This window comes from Lepidochelys kempii, chromosome 23, assembly GCF_965140265.1.
Source record: "Lepidochelys kempii isolate rLepKem1 chromosome 23, rLepKem1.hap2, whole genome shotgun sequence".
Lineage (NCBI taxonomy): Eukaryota > Metazoa > Chordata > Testudines > Cheloniidae > Lepidochelys > Lepidochelys kempii.
In genome coordinates this window covers 13,812,259-13,835,359 of record NC_133278.1, presented here as the reverse complement: position 1 = coordinate 13,835,359, position 23,101 = coordinate 13,812,259, and the positions used below count along the sequence as shown (strand labels likewise).

Below are 23,101 nucleotides of genomic sequence, written 5' to 3'. Positions count from 1 at the left end.
CCGTCCGCCTTGATTTCCCAAATCCCCTGGTGATGGGCGGAGGGTGCCCGTCTCCCCGGAGACGGGGAATTAGACAGGCAGGTTAATGGGCTTAAGGAGTCGTGGCAAAGCTCCCCCCACCCCTCCGCCTCTGGCAACGGGACCCAGGCGTCCTACAGCCAAGCTGGCAGGGGTCAGGGGCTTTTGGCAGCTCAAAGGATGCTAACGAACTGGGAGGGATTTAGGGAGGGGAAGTGACACGCCGGGACAGCGGGGATGAGCCCCAGCACGGCGCGGGAGGGGGTGCACGCCCAGACTCAAGCGCAGCTTCCCGGGGATCGATCTGGAGTCACCCCTGACTGCAGTGGGGACGGCACCGGGTTCTGATCTCTGCTATCCCAGGGTCGATCCGGAGTCACCCCTGACTGCAAAGGGGGCAGGGTCGGGTTCTGATCTCAGCCCCCTGGAGTCGATCCATTGTCACCCCGATTGCAGTGGGGACAGCACCGGGTTCTGATCTCTGCTATCCCAGGGTCGATCCGGAGTCACCCCTTACTGCACAGGATGCAGGGTCGGGTTCTGATCTCAGCCCCCTGGGGTCGATCCATTGTCACCCCGATTGCAGTGGGGACAGCACCGGGTTCTGATCTCTGCTATCCCAGGGTCGATCCGGAGTCACACCTGACTGCACGGGGGGCAGGGTTGGGTTCTGCTCTCAGCCCCCTGGAGTCAATCCAGAGTCACCCCTGACTGCACTGGAGGTAGTCCAGATTTGCACCAGGGGGCCATGGGCCAGTTAAGCCCTCCCCCCATGCCCCCCCCAAGCCATGGGCTGTTGGCTATAACACAGGAAACAATCCAGCTTTATTCTGTAGAGCGCCTACATACATTGTGGTGGGGGTCGCTGCCTCCTGCTGGCTGGAACAAGCCCCGCACGCCGCTGTGTCATCGTCCTCGTACCGCTCCAGGCTGAGGGGGAGTCTCAGACTGCACCGGCTGCAGAGGCTGGGGTGTGGTTCTCTCCCCACAGCCCCCGGCTGGGGTTACTCGGCCAGGTTGAACTGCACCATCCCCCCGGCTTCCTCGCTGGCCCCCAGGGCCTCCCGCAGCTGGGTCCAGAAGACGTCCTGGGCCTCGGGCTGCTCCGGCCAGTGCAGGTAGCTGCCCTGCTTCACCAGCCTCCGCAGGCGGTGGTAGGGGGAGAGGCTGCGGGGGCAAGAGGCCGAGATCTGAGCCCCAGGGCCCATGGCACCCGCTCCCCACGGCGCCCCCAGGAGCAAACCCCGCAGCCAGCGCCCACTCTCCTGCTCCCCACAGTGCCCCCGGGAGCTCCCCCCGCAGCCAGCGCCCACCCTCCTGCTCCCCAAGGCCAGCGCCCCCCCCGCTTCCCCCACGGCGCCTGCAGGTGCTCCCCCCGCAGCCAGCCCCCCTCCCGCTCCCCACAGCGCCACCGGGAGCTCCCCCCACAGCCAGTGCCCCTCCCGCTCCCCACGGTGCCCACAGGAGCTCCCCCCGCAGCCAGTGCCCCCTCCTGCTCCCCACAGCGCCCGCGGGAGCTCTCCCCGCAGCCGGCGCCCCCCCTGGATCCCCACAGCGCTCCCAGGAGCTCCCCCCACAACCAGCTCCCTCCCGTTCCCCACAGCGCCCCCGGGAGCTCCCCCCACAGCCAGCACCCCCCCGCCCCGGCTCCTCACAGCTCCCCCGGGAGCTCCCCCCGCAGCCAGCTCTCTCCCACTCCCCACAGCTCCCCCCGCAGCCAGCACCCCTCCCGTTCCCCCACGCGCCCCCAGGAGCTCCCCCACAGCCAGCCCCCCCCCCCACGGCTCCCCACAGCACCCCTGGGAGCTCCCCCCGCAGCCAACCCCCCTCCCACTCCCCACAGCACCCCCGGGAGCTCCCCCCACAGCCAGCTCCCCCTGTTCCCCACAGCACCCCCGGGAGCTCCCCCCGCAGCCAGCTCCCCCCTATTCCCCACAGCACCCCCGGAGCTCCCCCCACAGCCAACCCCCCTCCCACTCCCCACAGCGCCCCCGGGAGCTCCCCCCACAGCCAGCTCCCCCCTATTCCCCACAGCACCCCCGGGAGCTCCCCCCACAGCCAACCCCCCTCCCACTCCCCACAGCGCCCCGGGAGCTCCCCCCGCAGCCAGCTCCCCCCTCCCGGCTCCCCACAGCGCCCCCAGCTGGGAGAGGCGGGGCCAGGCTAGCCGCGTGCCCCCCGCCGGGGGAGCCTCACCGGTAGTTGGGGATGTCCTCGAGGAAGACGACGACCAGCGGGTCGTGGCCCTGGTCGTAGGTGCGGGCGCAGGCCAGCTGGATCTCCAGCGAGCACCACTCACTCTCCAGGGCGCGGGCACTCAGCAGGCACAGGGCCTTGCGGCTGCTGCTCACGCCCTGCTGCACGTTGTCCAGGTAATAGGCCCCGGGGGCGAAGTCGCGGGGCCCGAAGCAGAGCCGGAGCCGGGGCCGCCCTTCCTCCTCCAGCTTGGCCAGCAGCGTGCGCACCGCCCAGGCCTCGTCCTCGGGGCAGCAGGAGACGTAGGCGTCATACTGGTAGCCCCGCCGGCCCCGCCGCAGCCGGCCCCGGCCCCAGGCCCGCAGCAGGTAGTAGCCGTAGCGCAGGGTCCAGCCCAGCTTGGCCCCGGCCAGGGACCCCGCCAGCGCCAGGAAGGTGGCGGCGAACGACCCCGCGAAGAAGACCGCGCCCAGGTCCGCCCAGCAGAAGGCGAGATCGTGGGCTTGGAAGAGCCCCTGGCTCACGCCGGGCCCCAGGCAGAGGTAGGAGCCCAGCAGGGCCACCTGGACCCCCGGCTCCGCCGCCGACCAGTTCTGGAACCAGACGTTCTCGCAGCAGCAGGCCAAGGGGTTGCCGGCCACGTCCAGGTAGCGCAGCGCGGGCAGGTGGGCCAGCGGGGCCCGGCTCACGTTCCGCAGCCGTTCTCCCCGCAGCGAGAGCCACTCCAGGGAGGCCAGGCTGGAGAAGACCTCGCCGGGCAGGTCCCGGAGGGAGCTGCCGTCCAGCCGGAGCCGCCGCAGGCCGCCCAGGCCTCGGAAGAGCCCCGGGCGGAGGCTGAAGAGCCCTTCCCGGCCCGGGTAGATGTCGGAGAGATCCAGGGAGTGGAGGCTGGCCAAGGGAGCCAGCGAGAGGTTGAGGAAGACGCCGCTGGGGTTGTCCCTCAGGCTGAGCTCCTGGAGGTTCCCCAGCCCTTGGAAGAGATTGGAGGGCAGCCGGACGGGGGGCCGGGCCTCCTGCGAGCTGAGATCCAGGCCCCGCAGGGCCGGCAGGCCGGCAAAGGGGGCAGGCGAGTCGTACTTGCAGTAGGCCAGGAGGCGGTTGCGGCTGAGGTCCAGGGTCTCCAGGGCCTTCAGGCCCAGGAAGGAGCCCTGGGAGAGTTTGTAGAGGCCGTTCTGGGCCAGCGAGAGGTGGCGGAGGGAGGTGAGGCCCTTGAAGGCCCCTTTCTGGAGGGTGAGGATGCGGTTGCCGGAGAGCAGCAGGGTGCGGAGACGGTGGAGGCTCAGGAAGGCAGAGGTCTTGATGTACTGGAGGTTGTTGTCGCTCAGGTCCAGGGTCTCCAGCTTGCGGGTGTAGGCGAAGGTGTCGCGGGTGACGGCCGCCAGCTGGCAGCCCTGCAGAAGCAAGGTCCTCAGGGAGGTCATGCCCAGAAAGGACCCCTTGTAGACGTAGGTCAGGCGGTTCCTGGACAGGTCCAGGTGGGCCAAGCTGCCGAGGGGCCGGAAGACGCGGTCTTCCAGCTTGGTGAGGTGGTTGCGTCGCAGGACGAGGACCCGGAGCCAGGGCAGCGACCCGCCCCAGGCACTCTGCTTCAGCCGCTTGACCTTGCACTTGTCCAGCGAGAGGGACTCCAGGCGGGGGAACGAGCGGAAGACGCCCCCCTCCAGCTGGCTCAGCGGGGTGGTGGACAGGTCCAGCCAGGTCAGGTTGGTGCAAGCGCCCAGTTGGCCCAGCCGGGACGGCGGGAGCTTGGAGTGTTTGATGTCCAGGGTGGTCAGCGCCGGCAGGCTCCCCAAGACCTGGCAGGCCAGCCCGAGGTCCGCGTCCAGCACCGGGCGCATGCTGGACCAGTGCAGGGCTGTGAGGTTGGGCAGCGGCAGGTCCAGGAGGTAGGAGATGTTGAGGGGGTTTTCGTCCAAACTCAGCTCCTCCAGGCCGGGCACGGCGCCGAAGGAAGCGGCCTCCAGCCGACTCATGTTGTTGTGGGTCAGGTTGAGAGAGCGCAGGCCGGGCAGGGAGCAGTGGGCGAGGTCCAGCCAGGCGATGCTGTTATTCCGCAGGTTGAGGTCCCGCAGGAAGGGCATAGAGAGCAGGCCGGGCCCAGGGCACGGGGCGGAGATCCGGTTGGAGTCCAGGTCGAGGAGGGAGAGGTTGGCCAAGCCGCTGGCGACCGCGGCCACCTCCTGGAGCCGGGAGAGCCGATTGTGGGGCAGATGGAGCTCCTGCAGACCGGGCTGGGCCGCCAGGGCGGCAGGGTGGAGGGCGGCCAGGGCGTTGCCCCTCAGAAGCAGGACCCGCAGGCCCGTCAGCCCCGCCAGCGCCGCGGGGCCCAGGGCCGCCAGCCGGTTCTGGCTGAGGTCCAGCAGCTCCAGCTCCTGCAGGCCCTGGAAGGCGCCGATCTGCAGGGCGCGGAGGCGGTTGAGGTCGAGCCGCAGCTCCCGCAGGCGGGGCAGGTGGGCGAAGGTGGCGGGCGCCAGGTCCTGCAGGGCGTTCTGGGAGGCGTTGAGCCAGAGGGTGGAGTTGGGCAGCGGGGCGATGGCCGGGCCCAGCTGGGTGATGCCGTGCCCGGCGCAGCTGGCGTAGCCTGGCAGCTCGTAGGGCAGCTGGCACCAGGCAAAGCCGAAGGCACTGGCATGGCGGGCACAGAGGACGGCTGCAAGGAGCCAGAGGGGCAGAGCCAGGGGCATGGCGGGGGGGGGGGGGCTGTGTGTGCTGCCCTCTGCTGGTTGTGTGTGTGCACGCCTGGGACTGGCACAGCACAGAACACGCCCCGCTTACGCCCCCCACCCCACCCGCTGACCCCCGCACCCAGTGACCTCCACCCACTCCCGGCAGCGAGTGACCTGGGGCCGGGGCTTCTAGCTACACCCCCCCCCCACTCCCAAGGATTGCCTCCCCTATCCGATGGCAGGCGCCTTAAAAGAGCCCCCGTTTCCTGCCCCGGCTGGGGCTGAGCCGAGCGACCCGGCACACAGACACCTGCAACGAGAACGAGAAAAACAAATTGCACTCCCGTCACTAGTGGTTAGAGTTGTGCGGGGGGGGGGGGGGCTGGAAGCCCGGACTCCTGGGTTCTCTCCCCAGCTCAGGGAGGAGAGTGGGGTCTAGTGATTAGAGGGGGGAGGCTGGAAGCCCTGACTCCTGGGTTCTCTCCCCAGCTCAGGGAGGAGAGTGGGGTCTAGTGATTAGAGGGGGGAGGCTGGGAGCCCGGACTCCTGGGTTCTCTCCCCAGCTCAGGGAGGAGAGTGGGGTCTAGTGATTAGAGGGGGGAGGCTGGGAGCCCGGACTCCTGGGTTCTCTCCCCAGCTCAGGGAGGAGAGTGGGGGTCTAGTGATTAGAGGGGGGAGGCTGGGAGCCCGGACTCCTGGGTTCTCTCCCCAGCTCAGGGAGAGGAGGGGTGGGCTAGTGGTTAGAGGGGGACTGGGTCCTGTTCCCTCAGCTAACACCAACTGTATGTGACCTCACGGGGTCAGACGTAATTTCTCCATTTCACTTCCCTTCTGCAAAGCCGGGCACAGGAAATTCGCTCTGCAGCCCGGAGGTCCGTGGACTCAGGGAGCTAATGACCGGAAAGGGCTTAAATCCGGGCTAAGCAGGGGCAGTATTGGCAGCCGCCCCAGGGCGGGGACTGGCTGGCTCAGGCGGGTGGGGAATGGGGCACGGGGCCTTTCCCTCTAGGGGGCACCGGCTCCCATCCGGTCCCAGAGCAGGGGCTGTTGGGGGGGGGGGCATAGATAATGGTTGCCTCCTGGCCAGGCTGGAGGGGTTCGGGGGGGGGGGTGTCTTTGGATGCAATTGTGCCCCCTAGTGGCAGGAAATCGCAGCTGCTGATCCCCCCCCCCGCCACTCTTCGCTCTACCTTTCTTGTGGTTGCAAATGAAACCAGCTCTGGGAACTGAGCCGTCACCCCCCCCCCCCCCTGCCGCCAGGGCTCTGACCCAGCACCCCGAGGGACACTGTCAGCCGGGATGCCGTCGGGGGGAGTGAGTCGGGGGGGGTGTCTCAGCTGGGGGATGGGCTCCCCAGGGGCCTTCGTGGTCTGGGTTGAAGCTGTCCCATCCTTGCTGAGGGCTGCCGGGGGGATTGGGAGCATCTAGGGGCCTGCAAGTGCATGGTGGGAGGGGGGATGTCTATGTGACCAGACCCCCAACTTGGCTGGTGCCCCTCACTCCCGACCCGCAGCCCCCTGCTAGCCCAGCCCTGAGCTCCTGCCCCCCCCCAGCCCCCCCCCCCCAGCTCTGCTGGTGCCCCTCACTCCCGACCCGCAGCCTCCTGCCTCTCTCTCACCTGCTGTCTCAGAGCTCAGACTTTCGGCACCACCTGTCCCGACTCCTGGGATGAGTCAAAACTTGTCTTCGGGCGTCGCTGGCCGCTACTTCCTCCCTGTGCAACGCGCCGACACCATCAGAAACTTGCTGCGGAAATTGCAGCACCCAGGCGTATGCGCAGGGTGTGCAAAAGGGGGCGCCCTCCCCCACAGGGGTCACTGACCCCCACTGAGCCTCTCCCCGCCCTGCTGCCCCCCGCCCCGCTCCCCGCAGCCCTGCGCCCCCTGCAGAGCCCCCCGCCCCGCTCCCCGCAGCCCAGCGCCCCCCGCTGAGCCCCCCGCCCCGCTCCCCGCAGCCCTGCGCCCCCCGCTGAGCCCCCCGCCCCGCTCCCCGCAGCCCAGCGCCCCCTGCTGAGCCCCCGGCCCCGCTCCCCGCAGCCCAGCGCCCCCCCGCCCCGCTCCCCGCAGCCCAGCGCCCCCCGCTGAGCCCCCCGCCCCGCTCCCCGCAGCCCAGCGCCCCCCGCTGAGCCCCCCGCCCCGCTCCCCGCAGCCCAGCGCCCCCCGCTGAGCCCCCCGCCCTGCTCCCCGCAACCCAGCGCCCCCTGCTGAGCCACCCGCCCTGCTCCCCTCAGCCCAGCGCCCCCCGCTGAGTCCCCCGCCCCGCTCCCCGCAACCCAGCGCCCCCTGCTGAGCCCCCTGCCCTGCTCCCTTCAGCCCAGTGGCCCCTCGCACCATGCTGGGGCATTGAGGCCAACCCTGACTGCTGGGGAGCTGCAGTGGCAGGGGGTGGGCAGCAGGGGGCAGTCTGAGCCCAGGCTCCGGGCTGAGCCCGAGACCATCCAAATCCGGGCTGTGAGATTGCGGTGCCGGAGAGATGCTGGCCGCAGTCCCATGGGAACGGGAAGCCCAGAGCACCGTGGACGTGCCTGGGAGCCCAGCCAGCCCCGGGGGGGAGAGGGAGGGGAGATGCTGCTAACGCCAGGTCCGGGGGGGGGGGGTCACGCAGACCTGGGGGTGAGGTGGGCACCAGGAATCCAGGGAAGTGGAGGCTTCAGCAGACACGTCTTGGCGTCTGGAACCGGGTCAGGGAACCCAGGGAGTGGAGATGGGGGAAGAGAGGGTGAGGGCAGAGCCCTGCCCGTGCCCCTCACTCCCGACCCGCAGCCCCCTGCCAGCCCAGCCCTGGGCTCCCCCACCCCAGTCCTGGCGGTGCCCGTCACTCCTGACCCCCAGTCCCCATTGCACATCTGAGACATATGTTACAATGACCATTCATATTTGGCCACTGACCTTAGTACTTAGAAGGCAGAGCGCCCCCTGCAGAGCCCCCCCGCCCCGCTCCCCACAGCCCAGCGCCCCCTGCTGCTCCCCCGCCCCGCTCCCCGCAGATCAGCGCCCCCTGCAGAGCCCGCAGCCCAGCGCCCCCTACTACCCCCCCACCCCGCTCACCAGCGCCCCCTGCAGAGCCCCCCTCCCCGCAGCCCAGCGCCCCCTGCAGAGCCCCCCTCCCCGCTCCCCGCAGCCCAGCGCCGCTGGGTCCAACTATGGAGCTGGTTCCAGTGAAGCCAACGCGCCTCGTCCGGGGCGGGGCGTATTTCACGGGGTGGGGGGAGGGGGCGCGTTAGCCTGTCTCTTTAAATATGGAAATGAGCCAAAGAGGCCACGCCCATTCATGCTAAAGTGGCCCAGATTTCGAGGGGAGGGGAAGGATGGGGCGGTCACGGGCGACTCCTGATTGGCTGGAAAGTTTATTTTCAGGCTGGCGTTTTGGCAGGACCTTTTCCTGTCTGTCTCTCTCAGTGGCCCCCCACCGCACCCCCCATAACTCCTCCCCCGCAGCACCCCGCCCCCCAGAAGCCCCCTCTTCCCCGCAACTCCTCCTCCCCCTCCTAGAATCCCTCCCACACCTCCCCCATAAACTCTGCCCCCCCCAGCCCCTGGCCCCCCAGCCCCAACTCCGCCCTCCCCCACCCGCTGGTGCTGCCCACCCCGCCCTCCGGTCCCTGCCTCGGGGCTCGCTGCGTCCCAGCTCCCGGCCGGTCCCCGGCGCCAGCATGTCCCGCTCGGACGAGGTCAACCGGCTCACGGAGAGTGTCTATAGGGTGAGCCCTACCGGCCCCCCCCGTCGGTCTCCCCCCTTCCCCCGCCGGTCCCTTCTCTCCTCCTCCCGCCGGCTCCCCCCCCCTTGCAGGTCCCTTCTCTGCTCCCCCCACCAGTTTCCCCCTCCGGGTCTCCCCTGCCGGTCCCTTCCCGGCACCTTCCCTGCTCCACCGCCGGCTCCCGCCCCCCCCCCCCGCGCCGGTCCCTTCCCTGCTCCCCCCGTCGGTCCCCCCCACTCCTCTAGTCCCTTCCCTGCTCCCCCCGCCTCCTCTGCGCCCCCTTGCCTGCGCAGTTATTCTACTCCCTGGCCCCGGCCATACCCCCCCCCCCCCGCATTCCCTCCATCTCCCTGGCCTGGAGCTTTTCTCTATACTCCCCCTGGAGTCTGGAGCCCCTTTGTTAGCCTGGCAGGGAAACGTCTGGGGAAGTGTTTTGGGGAGGGGGGTTGCGGTGGAGGGTGCATGTGTGGAGGTAGATGGTGAGGGGGGAGTGGGGCCTGAGGGGGTGGGGGGCCTGAGATTCCGTTGTCCCCCGTTTGCTCCGCCTCCCCGTGGGGGTTGGGGTGCTGGGGGCCCTGCCGCTCACCCAGACTTCCACTGAGCGATGGGGATGGGTCGGTTGCCAGGGTCTGGTCCCCTCAGCTTCTGGCTCTTTCTGGGGCTATGGGTTTTAACCCCAGCCCATGGGGCAGCCCTGAGGGGGTGGGGTCAATCTGGAGTCACCCCTGATTGCAACAGGGCCAGGTTCTGATCCCAGCGTCAAACTGGAGTCACCCCTGATTGCAGCGCGGCCGGATTCTGATCTCAGACCCTCTGGTGTCAATCCGGAGTGAACCCTGATTGCAATGGCACCGGGTTCTGATCCCAGCTCCCTCTCAGGGTCAATCCGGAGTCACCCCTGTTTGCAGCAGGGCCAGGTTCTGATCTCAGTCACCCAGCTCCGCCCGGAGGATTCCCCCAGGAGCTTGGACTCGTTCCTGCTCAGCAGGGAGCGAAGGGGAAAAATGAACCCGCAAATGCTGGGGCGCGGGAGGGGGTCGGGGGGATGGTTTCCTGCCCATGTCGCTGAGGGGTTCATCTGGCATCCGTGGGGAGGGTCGGGCGCTGGGGTCTCGGCTCCTTTCTATCCATCCATCCATCCTCCCATGCACCCTTCCATCCCTGTCTGCACCTCTCCATCCCCCAATCTAATCACTCTGTCCTCCCCCCAGTTATGCCAGCCACGGCTCCGGCCCTGGGACCCCTCGTTCCATTCCCCTCCATGCAGCCCCCAATCGGGGGTCCCCCCCAGGATGGGATGTGACCCCCCCAAAGGGCCAGGGTGCAGAGCACTGTTGCGGGGGGGCTGCATCTTGTGTGGATTCCCAGCCCCCTGTCCCAGCTGACTGGGGATTAAATGTGCGGGGGCAGGGGGGGACTGCAATTTCTGGCTGGATCAGATTCTTTTAAAAGGCTAACTCGTTCCCGGGGAAACAGCCTGTGGGAGCCGAGAGAAATCGGGCTGGGCTCCAGCTGCCTCTTGGATCCTCCCCCCACAGGGCCTGGGGGCCAGGGAACAGCCCCAGCTCAGGGCCCCCCGGCTACACCCCTCTGGCTCCAGTGTTTCCATGAGGGGTATCAGTCCATCTGTCCGCGTCTACATGTCTAGCGATAGCTACATGTCCTGCTTCATTATTGTAGGCTGCTTTACCATTGTAGGGTTGCTTGGGAACCCAGGAGTCCTGGCTCCCAGCCTCTCTGCCCCCCGCTCTAAGCACTAGTCCTCCCCCTCCCCTCCCCGAGACAGGGAGAGAACCCAGGGGTCCTGGCTCCACCGCCCCGCCCCGGGGGACAGTGTCTTTGCGCCCGACCCGCTGACCCCAAAGCCATCGGGCTGAGCCGACTGATCCGGGCTGAGCTGGTGCTGGGCTCCCGTGTGCCGGGCGGGGAAGGGTGGGCAGTCGGCCGCGGCCCAGCGCCCAGGAGCCTTCGCCCAGCCAGCCGCCCTCCTGCTGGGCTGGGCCTGGTGCTGATCGGCCCTCAGCTGGCCCCCGTCTGCCGCCTGCTGGGGATTAGGGGTGCCAGAGTCCTGGGGCTCAGTACGGTGTCTGTCCCCCCCTCACATCATCCATCTGTCCATCCATCTTCACACACATCCTTCTCTCCATCCGTCCGTCCACCCCTCTATGCGTCCATCCATCCCTCTATCCATCTGTACCTCCACCCTTCTATCCATCCATGCCCACACAGCTCCTCATTTGTCCCTCTATCCATCCATTCACCCACCTGTCCATCCCCACACTCACCCCTCCACCCACCTGTCCATCTGTCCATCCCCATATGTGCTCCTCCGTCCATCCCCATCCATCCCTCTCCACACACTCCCCAGATCCGTTCCTCGCTCCTCCTCCTAGCCCCCCACTCACCCCTCCAAGTGTCACTTTGCTTAGGAATATAATACCTTGGTGTCTAACAATGTAAATCTTCAAAAACGAGGAGCCCGCTGGCACCTTAAAGACGAACAGATTTATTTGGGCCTAAGCTTTCGTGGTGAATACCCCACTTCTTCAGATGCAAGTGCAATGTAAATCCTGTGCCACCCCCCCACCCAGGATACCCAACCCCCGCGCCCCACCCCAGAGGGGTTGCATCCCAGCACCAGGCGAGGGGTCCCTGTATACCCAGCCCTTGCGCCCCACCCCAGAGGGGCCACATCCCAGCGCTTGGTGACAGCACGAGCTGTGATCACCACTCTGTTTGGTGCAGGTGATTCTGGACCAGTTCAACCCCGGCCTGAGGAGTTTTGTCACAATGGGGAAGAGTTACCAACGAGCGCTCTCAGGTAAACTGCGATTTTCCCACGGACCTCCCCAGCCCATCCAGCCAGCGCCCCCCAGAGGGGAAAGGCCCCATGCCCCATTCCCTGCTCCCCTGTGCCAGCCGGTCCCTGCCCTAGGGCCGGGTGGGAGCCGGCACCCCCTAGAGGGGAAAGGCCCCGTGTCATTCACTCCCTCCTGCTCTCTCTGTCCCAGCAGGGGTGACCGTAGCGGCCAAGGGTTATTTCGACGCCCTGGTGAAGCTGGGGGAATTGGCCAGCGACAGCCAAGGGTCCAAGGAACTGGGTAGGTGATACCTGGGGGACATGGCTGTGGGGCGGGGGGAGAGGGCTGGGCCGTCTGCTCCAGGTCAGACCCACAGGCCCATCTACCCCGGTGTCGTGCCTCCTCCCTGCCCGCCTGGATCAGAACTATGGGCCCATCGCCCCTGGCATCCCACCCCACCCCCCAGGTCTCCGTGCTGGGGACTTCCTGCTGCAGGAAGCTGCTGTTTTCTTGCTGGAAGCTGTGATTTCCTCCTGTCTCCCCTCCCCTGTCCGGGGCTGGGCCAGCCTTGCAGACTGGGTGGGGGGGGGAGATATGTGTCCTGAGAAATGCCCCCCCCCCACTACCATAGCTCAAGGCCCAGCCATCCCCTTTCCTCTCCCTTCGCCTTGCCTAGCAACCCCCCCCCCCCGCCCAAGGTTCCAGTTTTAACCCTTCACGGCCTGGGGGGCCAGCTCCCCCCACACACCTTTCAACCCCCACACACACTTTGCTGCCAGAGCCCAAATTCCCCCTCCCCCAGGGTGTGACCTGCCTGGGCGGAGGGAAGGGGGAGTTGAGAGGAGGGGGGGCTCAAATAGGTGGTGGGGTGGAGTGAGGGGGGCTGAAGGGGGGATTGTGTCCCTCTGCCTCTGGGGGAGGGGGCCATGGGGCACATTGGGGGCGTGGGCCCATGGGGTGCACACTGAGGGGCATGTGTCATGCATGGGGGGTTGTGTGCACAATAGGGGGGGGTGCAAGCAGGGGTGTGTGCGGCTGGTGAGCAGCGTGTGAAGAGGGGCGTGCGGGGGTGTAGCCAGTGGGGAGTGTCTGGGAATTTGGAGAGGGGATTGTGTGTGTGCAAATCGTGGCAGGTGTGCACAGGTTGTGGGTGTGAGGGTGCGCGCAGAGGGCAGGAACCGGGAGGCGGGCGTGCACCAACGGGCAGACTGCGAGTTGTAGGGCAGCGTGGGGGTGACCGCGGGGAGCCTCCACATTGTGTGACCCGGTGGGGGAGGGAGCCGGCCCCACTCGCCACGGCTAGCGTGTGAGCACCGGGCATGTGTGTTAACGGGTGGGGGGCCCTGCTCACACACGTGTGGAAATGGCGCACGAGGCCTCGGGTGTGGGGGGCAGACGGGGATGGGCCCTTTCGCCACGTGGGGGATTATGGGATGGATTAACGCTCCCCCACCCCCCCATATACACACACCTGTCGTTTCCCCGTCCCGCAGGAGACACCCTGTTCCAGATGGCTGAGGTGCATCGGCAGATCCAGGTGCAGCTGGAGGAAACTGTGAGTATCTCCCTCCCGCCCCCCATCGTGTTATCTCTTCCCCCCCTCCATCGGTTCCCCTCCCCAGCTAGCTCCCCACCTCCCCAAAGCCCTGGGGCGCCTCCCCCTCCAGCCCTGCTGCCTTCTCAGTCCCCCCCCACACACGAGACCCCCCCTGCACCCAGAACTTTTCATTCCCGGAGAACAGTTGGGGGCGGGGATGGGACCCTGCATTCTCAGCCGAGGCCGGGGTAGGGGGGTGGGATACCAGGGGAGGAGGGGGATATCAAGGGGGTTGGGATGACATGGGGGGGATATAATGGGGGAGATGTACTGAGGGGGAGGGGATCCCTCGTTCACTGTCCCCCTCTTGCCCCCCCCCCCCGTGCCCCCGCCGCCCGCTTGTAGCTGAAACTTTTTCACTCGGAGCTGCTGGCCCAGCTGGAGCAGAAACTGGAGCTGGATGTCAAGTACCTGCTGGTAAGAGTCCCCCCAGCATAGGGTTCCCCCCAGCCCTGCAGGGCCCCCCCAGGTCGGTGCCTGCCCCTTCCTGCTCCCCCCGTGCCCGCCAGCCCCCCTGCACCCACCCCGGTGCCCCTGACTCCCCCCCAGCCCGGCATCTGCCCCTCCCTGCACCCCAATCCACCCAGCCCCCCCATGTGCCCCCCATTTTCCCCTTTTCAATTTCCCACCCCCACCAAAGGGTTCTGCCCATTGTGGCCGTGAAAGGCGTTTGCCCTCTCCCTGCCTCAGTTTCTCCAGTTGCACCATTCATAAGTTCAGACACAGATTGGGGTCCCTGTCACACTGGTTACTGCACTCACCCGTACTCCCCCCCCCCCCAGTGACTCGGGACTGGGGGAGGTCCCCATCATGGTGCATAGAACCGCTCTGACTGAGATCTGTGGGGGGGGTCTCTATCATACCGGGCGCTGTGCAGACCGAGCTGGCCCTGCTGAGGGTCCTGGGAAGTCCCGTTCCCTCTCTCCCCACCCCCATCCTGCCCCATCCCTGGGGCGAGCTGACTCCCCCCCCCCCCGCCCCGCTCTCCGGCGCCCCCGCAGGCTACCCTGAAGAAGTACCAGAGCGAGCACCGGGCCAAGGTGGAGGCCATTGAGAAGTGTCAAGCTGAGCTGAAGAAACTGCGCAAGAAATGCCAGAGCAGCAAGAACCCCCAGAAATATGGGGACCGCGAGGTGCAGGTGAGGGGGGGAGTAGGGCTGGGGTGGGGGGGACCATGAGGTGCAGGGGAGGGGGGGACTGCAGGGGGAGGGGCTCTCAGGGGGGTGGGAACCAGGAGGTGCTGGGGATTGTAAATCTGGTTGGGGGGGCACTTAATCTGGGAGCAAGGTCTGGGATAGGGGTCTGCCCCACAGGGCCGAGACCCTCCCCTTCCCCCCACGTGGTGATGTTCCTGCCCAGTCGCACGCACGGCGTGCTCGGCCCGGGCTAGACAGTAGCGGAGACGCCCCGAACACGCCCACACGTGAGCCCGACACGCTCAAACACGGGGAAATGCTAACACACGTGGCACACACGGTGTCCCCGGGCTGGAATGTCACGAACGGTACACACGTGACAGACACCCACACCCACCCGCGGGCACATGCCTGGGCACACAGACACTGGCCAAAGCCTCGATACCTCCAGGGCTGGCTGATTTGGGGGGGGCAGAAAGGACCCCAGGCCTCAACCCCCCCTCTCCCTCAGCCCCCCAAGGGGCCCCTGGCAGCTAGGGGCAGAGCTTGGGAAAACAATGGGATCGGCCAGGCTCCCGCAGGAGACACGGGGCCGTCACGTCCGGCCGGAAGCCGCAGCAGGATGTCCCGCTGGAGGCGGGGGGAGGCCAGGAGCTCCCCCACCCCGCTCTCTCTGGCGCCCCCGGCGGGCAGAGGCGGGCGTTGCTGTCTTGGGAACGGTGGCTCGGGGCGCGGGTGGGATCGGGGACCTGAGGGGCTCGCGGCTCCGAAGGGTTTTAACATTCTTTGGCCAGCTGGTGCCTGGGACCCTAATCTCCATAAGGGGCTTTGGGTGGATGGACTCGGGAGGGTGGGGGGTGGAACGCACACGGGGGGGGGGGAACGCTGGGGAGGGCGCCCACATGGGGGGCGGGAGGAGACACAATTGGGGGATGCAGAGTGGAAGAGTTTCTGGCAAGTGTCTCCTGGGCCCCCCCCCCCCGGTAGTTCTCTGCCCCCCCTCGCCTCTGCTCAAGGGTCCCCCCCCTCACTCCCCTCCCCCCCTCATTAGCATGTCAGGCGCCTGCTCCCTCCCCTCCCCCCTGCCCACTCCCCGCCTTGGCTCCGGAAGGCCCCCCTTTGTCGACACCCATTGCCTGGGGAACCATTACTTCGGGGTCACGGCCCCCATTCTACAGGCTGCCAGGGGGAGGAGGGGGAAGTGGGGCGGGCAAAGGGGGGATGGTGGTAACCCTTCCCCCCACCAGGGCCTGCTACGGGGAGGGGGGGGCAGAGGAGTGTGTGGGGGGTGTTAACCCTTCCCCCACCGAATCCAGTCAGGGCCTGATGGGGGGTGTTATTTGGGGTCCAATGTGGGGTGTCAGGGTCTGATGTGGGGCGGGGGTTGGGTTCTGATATGGGGTGTCCAAGTCTGATGTGGGGGGTTATTTGGGGTCCAATATGGGGTGTCAGGGTCTGATGTGGGGGGGTTTTGGGGTCTGATGTGGGGGGGTTTTGGGGTCTGATATGGGGTGTCCAAGTCTGATGGGGGGTGTTATTTGGGGTCCAATGTGGGGTGTCAGGGTCTGATGTGGGGGGGTTTTGGGGTCTGATATGGGGTGTCCAAGTCTGATGTGGGGGGTTATTTGGGGTCCAATGTGGGGTGTCAGGGTCTGATGTGGGGGGCTATATGGGGTTTGATATGGGGTGTCAGGCCAATATGGGGGGGATTATCTGTGGTCAGATGCAGGGTTGATATCTAGGCCCAACTCTGAGGTGGTGAGGTCTGATATAGGGGTGATTCAGCCCCCCCATTCTCTGATACCCCCTTGGGACTCTTTTCTCCCCCCGCTCCCAGTATGTGGAGGTGATGAGCGCCAAGCAGAGCGAGCTGGACTGCTTTGTGGCGGAGGGATACAAGGGTGCCCTGACCGAGGAGCGCCGCCGGTACTCGTTCCTGGTGGATCGCCAGTGCGCTGTGTCCAAGCACTTCGGTGCCTACCACGCCAAGGTGAGCCGCCCTCCACGTATCCCTCCGCCCCCAGGGGCGGGGCACGCACACGCCGTATCCCTCCGCTCCGTATCCTTCCACCCGCTGGGGAGGGGGCCGCACGCCCCGTATCCCTCCGCCTGCTGGGGAGGGGGCTTTCCACCCCATATCCTTCCGCCCCGTATCCCTCCACCCACTGGGGAGAGGTCACGCACTCTCTGTATCCTTCCACCCGCTGGGGTGCGGTCACGCACTCCCCATATCCTTCCGCCCCGTATCCCTCCGCCCCCACAGGCCCCATGTTAGGGGGACGGAGGGGGGGAGTGGTGTAGTTCCTACGGGGCCCTGGTTGGGGGTCGCGCTGTGGGCTGGGTGGGGGGGGAGTGGGAGCCCCGTAGAGGGTGGGGGGTCCCCTGGGTGGGGCACGAGGGGCAGTGTAGGCCCCCCCATTCTGCCCCCCCTCACTCATCTCTGCCCCCCACCCCGCAGGTGAAGGAGCTGCTGGGGGCCAAGCTGCCCGGCTGGCAGCAGTCCTGTGTCCAGCCCACCCGCCTGCCCGACCGCGCTCTGGCCCTGGTGAAGCAGACGGCCAACAGCCCCGCCGCGCCCGCCGTCTCCGACCCGCTGCCTGCCCCCCAGCCCCTGGAGGTGCCCGCGGAGCTGGCGCCCCTGCTGGGGGGTGGGGGGCTGGCCCTCAACCACGTATGTCTCTGCCCACGGGGGAGGGCCGCTGTCGCCAGGGGGTGGGGCCCCTCGGGAGAGACCCGGACTCCTGGGTCCCCTTCCGAACAGGGATGGTGACTTGGGGACTACGGGAGAGGGGTAGGGTCCCCCTGGCAGTGACCTTGTGTCCTGGGTCCTCATCCCCAGCTAGGTCAGTGACCCGGACTCCTGGGTTCATTCTGCAAGGGCAGAGCCCCTGGGAGGGTGACTCGGACTCCTGGGTCCCCAAGCCCAGCTGGGTGGGTGTCCCTGATCCCCAGTGAGCAGAGCCCCTCCCCCTGCCCCCCGTCTCTCCTTCCGCAGCGCGTCTCACTGCAGGAAGCGACTCCGCTCCCCAACGGCGACTCTCACCGCACCCGGGGCTCCCGTGACCTGGGGCCCCCGCCTGCCAGAGAGCCCCTCACTGTCCCGCTAGGCCTGCCGGCCCCACAGCCCGCACCAGCCACGCAGACCCCCCCGCCGCCCAGGGCCAGCGACAGCTACTCCTGTACCCTGCCCATCCCCCGCAAAGCCTCTGCGGAGACCCGCCTCGCCACGCTGAGTAAGTGCCCGTTGGTGCCCCTCTCTGCCGACCCGCAGCACCTGCTAGCCCACCCCTTCCCCCCCCCGAGCCCTGCCGGTGCCCCTCACTCCCGACCCGCAGCCCCCTGCTAGCCCAGCCCTGGTCTGAGCTGGCCAGCTCAGATACATTTGCTACTGGAGCTGAGCCTGACCGGCTCGTCTCACATGTGCCCCCAGATGGGGGTGTCCCAGCCCCCACTGGTTTCCAGCCTCCCTGGCACATGATGCAGGCTCCGTGGGGGGTTGTTGGGGGGGGGAGGGTGACCCCATTCTGGGGGGAAACTGCCCCACCCCCACCCCCCAGGTCTGGGCGCTTTGCCCAGACTAAGCCAATTAACAGTCCAGCGCTGAGCGGCTTGTTCAGATTTCATACCCTGGGCTGACCCGGCCGGGGCTGGGAGGGAGATTGGGGCTGTGTGGGGGGCTCTGCGGGTTCCTGGCCAGTTACACACAACGCGCCCCCCCCCGAGTTCTCCTCTCCCCCCAATCCAGCTTTTATCTCTATCCGCTGGTGCCCCCCCCAGGCTCCTTGTGTGTACCCTGGGACACCCCAAGCCCCACCCGATGCCCCCCTATAAGACCCCCACCATATATCCCCCGTGTGCCCCTTTCTCAGTCTCTTGGCCCCTCTCCAGAGGCAGGAAGGCAAGGAATCCCCAGCCTGACCTCCCCCACTTTTCCCACCCCCCAGCAGAGAACAGGACCCTGCCGCGGAGTGGGGTGTGGGTCGAGCGGCGCCGGGTGCAGGCCGTGTTCTCCCACGCACCCGGTGAGAGCAGCACCCTGCTCAACTTCCAGGAGGGCGACGTCATTGCGCTGCTGGTGGCCGAGGCCCGGGACGGCTGGCATTACGGGGAGAACGAGGCCACGCACATGTGAGTGCTCCCCTCCCCTTGTTAACCATTAGCCCTCTCCCCTCCCCTCCTCCCACAGCTGGGGAGAGAACCCAGGAATCCTGGCTCCCAGCCCCCCCTCACCACTAGCCCCCACTCCCCTCCCAGACCCGGGGATGATGGATCCGGGCTCCTGGGTTCTAAGTCCCAGATCCGGGTCCCAGCGGGGCCCTTGCCGGCCTCTGTGGGGCTGTGACCTCAGCCGCCCTTTGTGGGGAGGGTCTGGGCGTGTCTCCGTCCTGCCTGACCTCTGCTCCCCCCACCCCCAGGAAAGGCTGGTTCCCCTTCTCGTACACCCGTCCTGTCCCCCCTGCCGAGACCCCTGAGAAACCCCATGGCAGGTGAGCTGGGGGCTGGGTGTGCCACGTGGTGGGAGGGGAGAGGAGGAGTAGGGGGTGACAGATGGAGGAGGCTGGGGTTGGGACTGGGGAGGCAGGGGGCTTGGAGGGGATGGGGGGAAATGGGGGGCTGGCAGTGGTACTGAGCTGGGGGACGAGAGGGGGCAGAGCGGGATGGGGAGAGGGTGGTGCTGAGCTGGTGGCAGGATGCGGGGCACAGAGAGGGGGAGATTGGGGCTGGGGGGAAGTATTTTGGGGGGACCTGTGCAGCTCCAGGGCCTCGTTTTAACCCCCACCTCTCCTCCCCCTTGCCCCCCCAGTTTTCCCCTGAGCAAACTCAACAGCTGCAGCACGGGGACCCTGGACAAAGCGGGGTGTGTGGCCCCCAGCCCGGAGGGGGGCCATGGGGGGGACGCCTTGCGCTACACCCCCTCCCCCCGCCCCAGCACCTTCCGCCAGCGCCCCTACAGCATGATGAACCCTGACCTGTCACAGGTGAGTTGGGGGAGGAGCTTCCAGGTGAGTGCCCCCCTGCTGGCCACTTGCTGGACCTGGGGTCCCTCGGCTCCTCTCGGGGCACAGCTCCTCCCCCCAGTCTCCTCCCCCCTGAAGCCTGCTGCCCAGCCTTGAGCGTGCCCCAACCCTTGAGACCCCCCCCCGCTCCCCTCCCCGGCACCCAGCCACCGCTCCAGGGGCAGTAGCTCACCGGAGCCTCCTGAGCCGCTCCATTGCAATGGCCGGGCACTTCGCCTCGATGACCCTCCGTGGGTGGCGCTTGGCCTGCCCGCCCCCAGGGTGCCAGCCAGGCCGGGGGCGCAGGGGGCCGGCAGCATGGCACCGAGGCAGGGAGCGAATTGGTCGGTTGTCCAGTGCCACCAAATTGCCACCAAGGGGGCCCCACTGAGGAACCCCCCCCACATTTCTTCTGCAGGCCCCTTTGCCAGCTGCCACCTGGGGGCAAGTGTGTGTATTGCAGGGCCAGCCTGGTGACTGCCACGTGCCCTGCCCCCTGCAACCCCCCCCCTCCAACCTCACCTTCCGGCTAATGTGATTCTCTCCTTCCTCTTCCCAGTTAGCGAACGAATTTGGGAGCCCCCTGAACTCCTCCCCGTCCAGGTGAGAGCAGCGAGGCCCCCCACCCATCAGGATCCCCCCCCGTGGGAACTAGCACCTGGATTTATCCCCCCTACAACTGCCATGGAGGCCCCATGACCCCTGCCCTCTCTCTCTCTCTCCCCCCTTCCCCCCCAGGTCTAACCCCTTCGCTCACGTCAGGCTGAAGCGGACTGTGACCAATGACCGCTCGGCCCCGCTGATCCAGTGAGGCCCTGAGGGCGCCCGCCTCGCCCGCCGACAGCCCCCTGGGGGAGAGATGCCAGGAGCCCCCCCCTCCCCCGCTCAGGAAGGACTCGGGAGCTGGCGGGGGCCTCCCCCCCAAATGCAGCCTGCAGCTCTCTCTAGTGGCTGCTTTGCAGAAGAGCATCCCAAAAGCCGGGCCCCGTATTGCGCAGCGGCCAGGGAGGGGAGGGGGTCGGGGTTCGAATCCCGCCGGCGATGCCTGGAGGGGGAGGCAGGAACGGAGCTGGGCCCTGGGGAGCCAGTGTGTGTGTGGGGGTGGGGGAAGGGAGAGAGAAGGGAGGGGGAGAGGCTTCCCCCCAAGACAGAAATGCCTCCTGAGGGCTCTGCCTGCCCTAAAGCGACCACTTCTATGGGCTAGGTGTGTATCTGTCCATCCCCCCGTGCACCCCTCTATCATCCGCCTACACACATCCATCCCCTCTGTCTACCCCCCATGCGCCCATCCATCTGTCTGTCCTCCTGTGCACACATCCGCCCCCCTGCCCTCCCACCTATCCATCGGTCCCAGCTCCCCCAGGGGGGCTGCTGTGCCCTAGCTTTTCGCCAGTCCTTCGGAGCAACCCGTCAGTGCCAGGCCCCGTGCCCTTCCCCCGTTCAGAGACTGAGCCCCTGGGCTCCAGCCCCCCTGCTTCCTCCCAGGAGCCCTGCCCAGCCGGCCCGCCCAAGCCAGCCACTGGGGGGAGACCCTCACCCTCTGCAGTGCCCCCTGGCAGCGCTGCCCGGATGTGGGGAGCCCCAAGGTTCGCCACCCACCGCCGCCTCGGCCCATTGTCCCTGCAGGGCTCCAGGCTGGAGCGTCCCCTCCTTGGGGGTTAATTGTCCAACATGTAACTGGGGCAGGTGGCTAATGGGAGGCTGGTTTTTAAGCCCAGCATCAATGCCAGGCCCACGGGGTGAAACTCGAGGGCAGAGCAGAAGGCGCTGAGAGGTAGGGGAAGGCGGGTCAGTGGGGAAGGGAAATCCCTCTCTCGCCCAGCGGCTGGAATCCGAGGGGGGCACCTGACATGTGGCCAAGGGGGCGGGTGGGTCTAGCGTCCTTGGACAAGGCTCTGAAGCAAAGCAGGCCGGGCCCAGGGGGAAGGGGGCTGGTGATGCAGTGGCTGGTGAAAAGACAGGAGACAAAGGGGAAAGGGGCCGTTTTCAGACCGGAGCACGGTTGAGCGGGGGGGTCCCCCAGGGGTCTGCGCTGTGCAAAAGGCAAAAGGGGCGAACGCTGAGCGAACACGTGCAGACGAGAGAAAATGACTCCGGATCATTAAGTCCAAAGCGCCCGGTGAAGAGCCCCCCAAAAGATCTCACAGACAGGGGGACGGGGCGTTGATAAATGCGACGTGGGAAACCGTTGTCCCAGCCGTACCCACGTGAGGAAGGGCTCTAGAGTTGCCGAGGCAGAGATGGTGGAGTCAGGATCGGTCTCAGCAAACGCCATGTAAGAGGAGGCTGGGGACCACGAGGAAAGGGGGGAGAATCGGACCGACAATACCCTAATGCCGCTCTATAAACTGAGGGCGCGCCCAGCCCTTGAATTCGGCAGGCAGTTCGGGTCGCCCCAGCTCCAAGGAGATCTGTTAGCGTTGGGAAAGGTGTGGAGAAGGTCAGAGAAATGATGTGGGGCTGGCACAGCTTCTGGCTGAGGAGAGATGAAAAGGACGGGCACTGTTCAGGTTGGGGGAGACACGGCGAAGGGGGGATGTGAGAGAGGGCTGTGAAATCGTGACGGGGATGGAGCTGGGGAACAGGGACGTGCTATTTACCCCTTCACATGAGGCGAGAACCAGGGCTTAGCGGATGAAATGACCAAGCAGCAGGTTGAAAACAAACCAAGGGCAGCCCGTCAACCTGGGGAACTCCCTGCCGGGGGATGCTGGGAAGGGCACAAGTTGAACAGGGTTCGAGAGTGGGTCCAGCACTGGTGGGGCAGGGAGGCAAGCCAGGCTCTGGGTGTCCCTAAACCTCTGCCTGCCCGAAGCCAGGAGCGGTCGATGGGGTGCTTACGCGACACCTTGTTCTGTTCCTTCTCCGTGACGCACCAGGCTCTGGCCACTGGTGGCAACAAGCCACTGGGCCAGCGGGACCTTTTGTTGGCCCCAGCGCTGCTGTTCTTCTGCGGGGGCCCGTTGGCTATGTGGTTCCTCCATCGATCGGGGTCGCTTCCAGCTGCCCTTTTAACACCCCGTTCACCCCACCCTCTGCGGTCTGTGGCCCCACCCCCATGGCGCCGGCTCTGTAACCCTTCGGCCCCCACAGGGGAGCAGCGCGAAGCACAGAGGGAAACATGGGCCTCAAAAATATTACAGCAAATTCCCATTTCCTCATGCCATCCATCAATATGATCATAGGTATGTTTCCGTCTTCCGCCCCACACCCCCTCTATCCATCCATCCCTGTCTCTATCCATCTGTTTCCCCCCCACCCCCTTATTCATCCATCCCCCACCCCCCTGTATCCATCCCCCAACCCCTCTATCTATTCATCCATCCATCTTCCCCCAACCCCTCTATCCATCCATCCCCCACCCCTGTATCTATCTATCCATCTTCCCCCCACTCCCTTATTCATCCATCCCCCGCCCCTGTATCTATCCATCCATCTTTGCCCCCAACCCCCTAATTCATCCATCCCCCACTCCTGTATCTATCCATCCATCTTTCCCCCACTCCCTCAATCATCCATCCCCCACCCCTGTATCCATCCCCCAACCCCTCTATTCATCCCCCAACCCCGTATCTATCCATCCATCTTCCCCCCACTCCCTTATTCATCCCCACCCCCCTGTATCCATCCTCCAACCCCTCTATTCATCCATCCATCTTCCCCCCACCCCTGTATGTATCCATCCATCCCCCAACCCCTCTATCTATTCATCCATCCATTTTCCCCCCACCCCTGTATCCATCCATCCATCCCTCCCCAACCCCTCTATCTATTCATCCATCCCCCACCCCTGTATCTATCCATACATCCCCCAACCCCTCTATTCATCCACCCCCACCCCTGTATCTATCTATCCATCCATCTTCCCCCCTACTCCCTTATTCATCCATCCCCCACACCCTTGTATCCATCCATCCCTTCTTCCACACCCCCTCTGTCCATCCCCTGCCCCCTCTATCCATCCATCCCAGCACACCCCGCTCTATGTCCAGC

At 66.6% G+C, this 23,101-nt stretch overlaps 2 protein-coding genes across 7 annotated transcripts; one reads left to right on the top strand and one right to left on the bottom strand.

The window, feature by feature from the left end:
• Positions 1-819: 819 nt before the first annotated feature.
• On the bottom strand, positions 820-5,044 carry LOC140902183 (uncharacterized). Its single transcript, XM_073321988.1, has 2 exons — positions 2,215-5,044; positions 820-1,185 (listed from the first exon to the last, which is right to left on the bottom strand). Exons 1-2 carry the CDS (start codon positions 4,896-4,898, stop codon positions 1,023-1,025), a joined length of 2,847 nt encoding a protein of 948 aa, XP_073178089.1. The 5' UTR covers positions 4,899-5,044; the 3' UTR covers positions 820-1,022.
• A 3,427-nt stretch (positions 5,045-8,471) lies between these two features.
• On the top strand, positions 8,472-20,164 carry LOC140902202 (BAR/IMD domain-containing adapter protein 2-like). 6 transcript variants are annotated; one of them, XM_073322036.1, is made up of 14 exons: positions 8,472-8,580; positions 11,323-11,398; positions 11,592-11,678; positions 12,872-12,933; positions 13,321-13,392; positions 13,977-14,114; positions 15,949-16,101; positions 16,570-16,782; positions 17,107-17,344; positions 18,056-18,239; positions 18,527-18,598; positions 18,916-19,090; positions 19,668-19,711; positions 19,847-20,164. In XM_073322036.1, the coding sequence occupies exons 1-14, from the start codon at positions 8,533-8,535 to the stop codon at positions 19,917-19,919; spliced, it is 1,635 nt and encodes a 544-aa protein (XP_073178137.1). In that variant the 5' UTR covers positions 8,472-8,532; the 3' UTR covers positions 19,920-20,164. The 6 variants fall into 6 exon arrangements, with proteins under 6 accessions (XP_073178137.1, XP_073178138.1, XP_073178135.1 ...); XM_073322037.1 differs by having other exon boundaries at positions 11,589-11,678; positions 16,570-16,728; XM_073322034.1 differs by having other exon boundaries at positions 11,589-11,678.
• Positions 20,165-23,101: the final 2,937 nt, after the last annotated feature.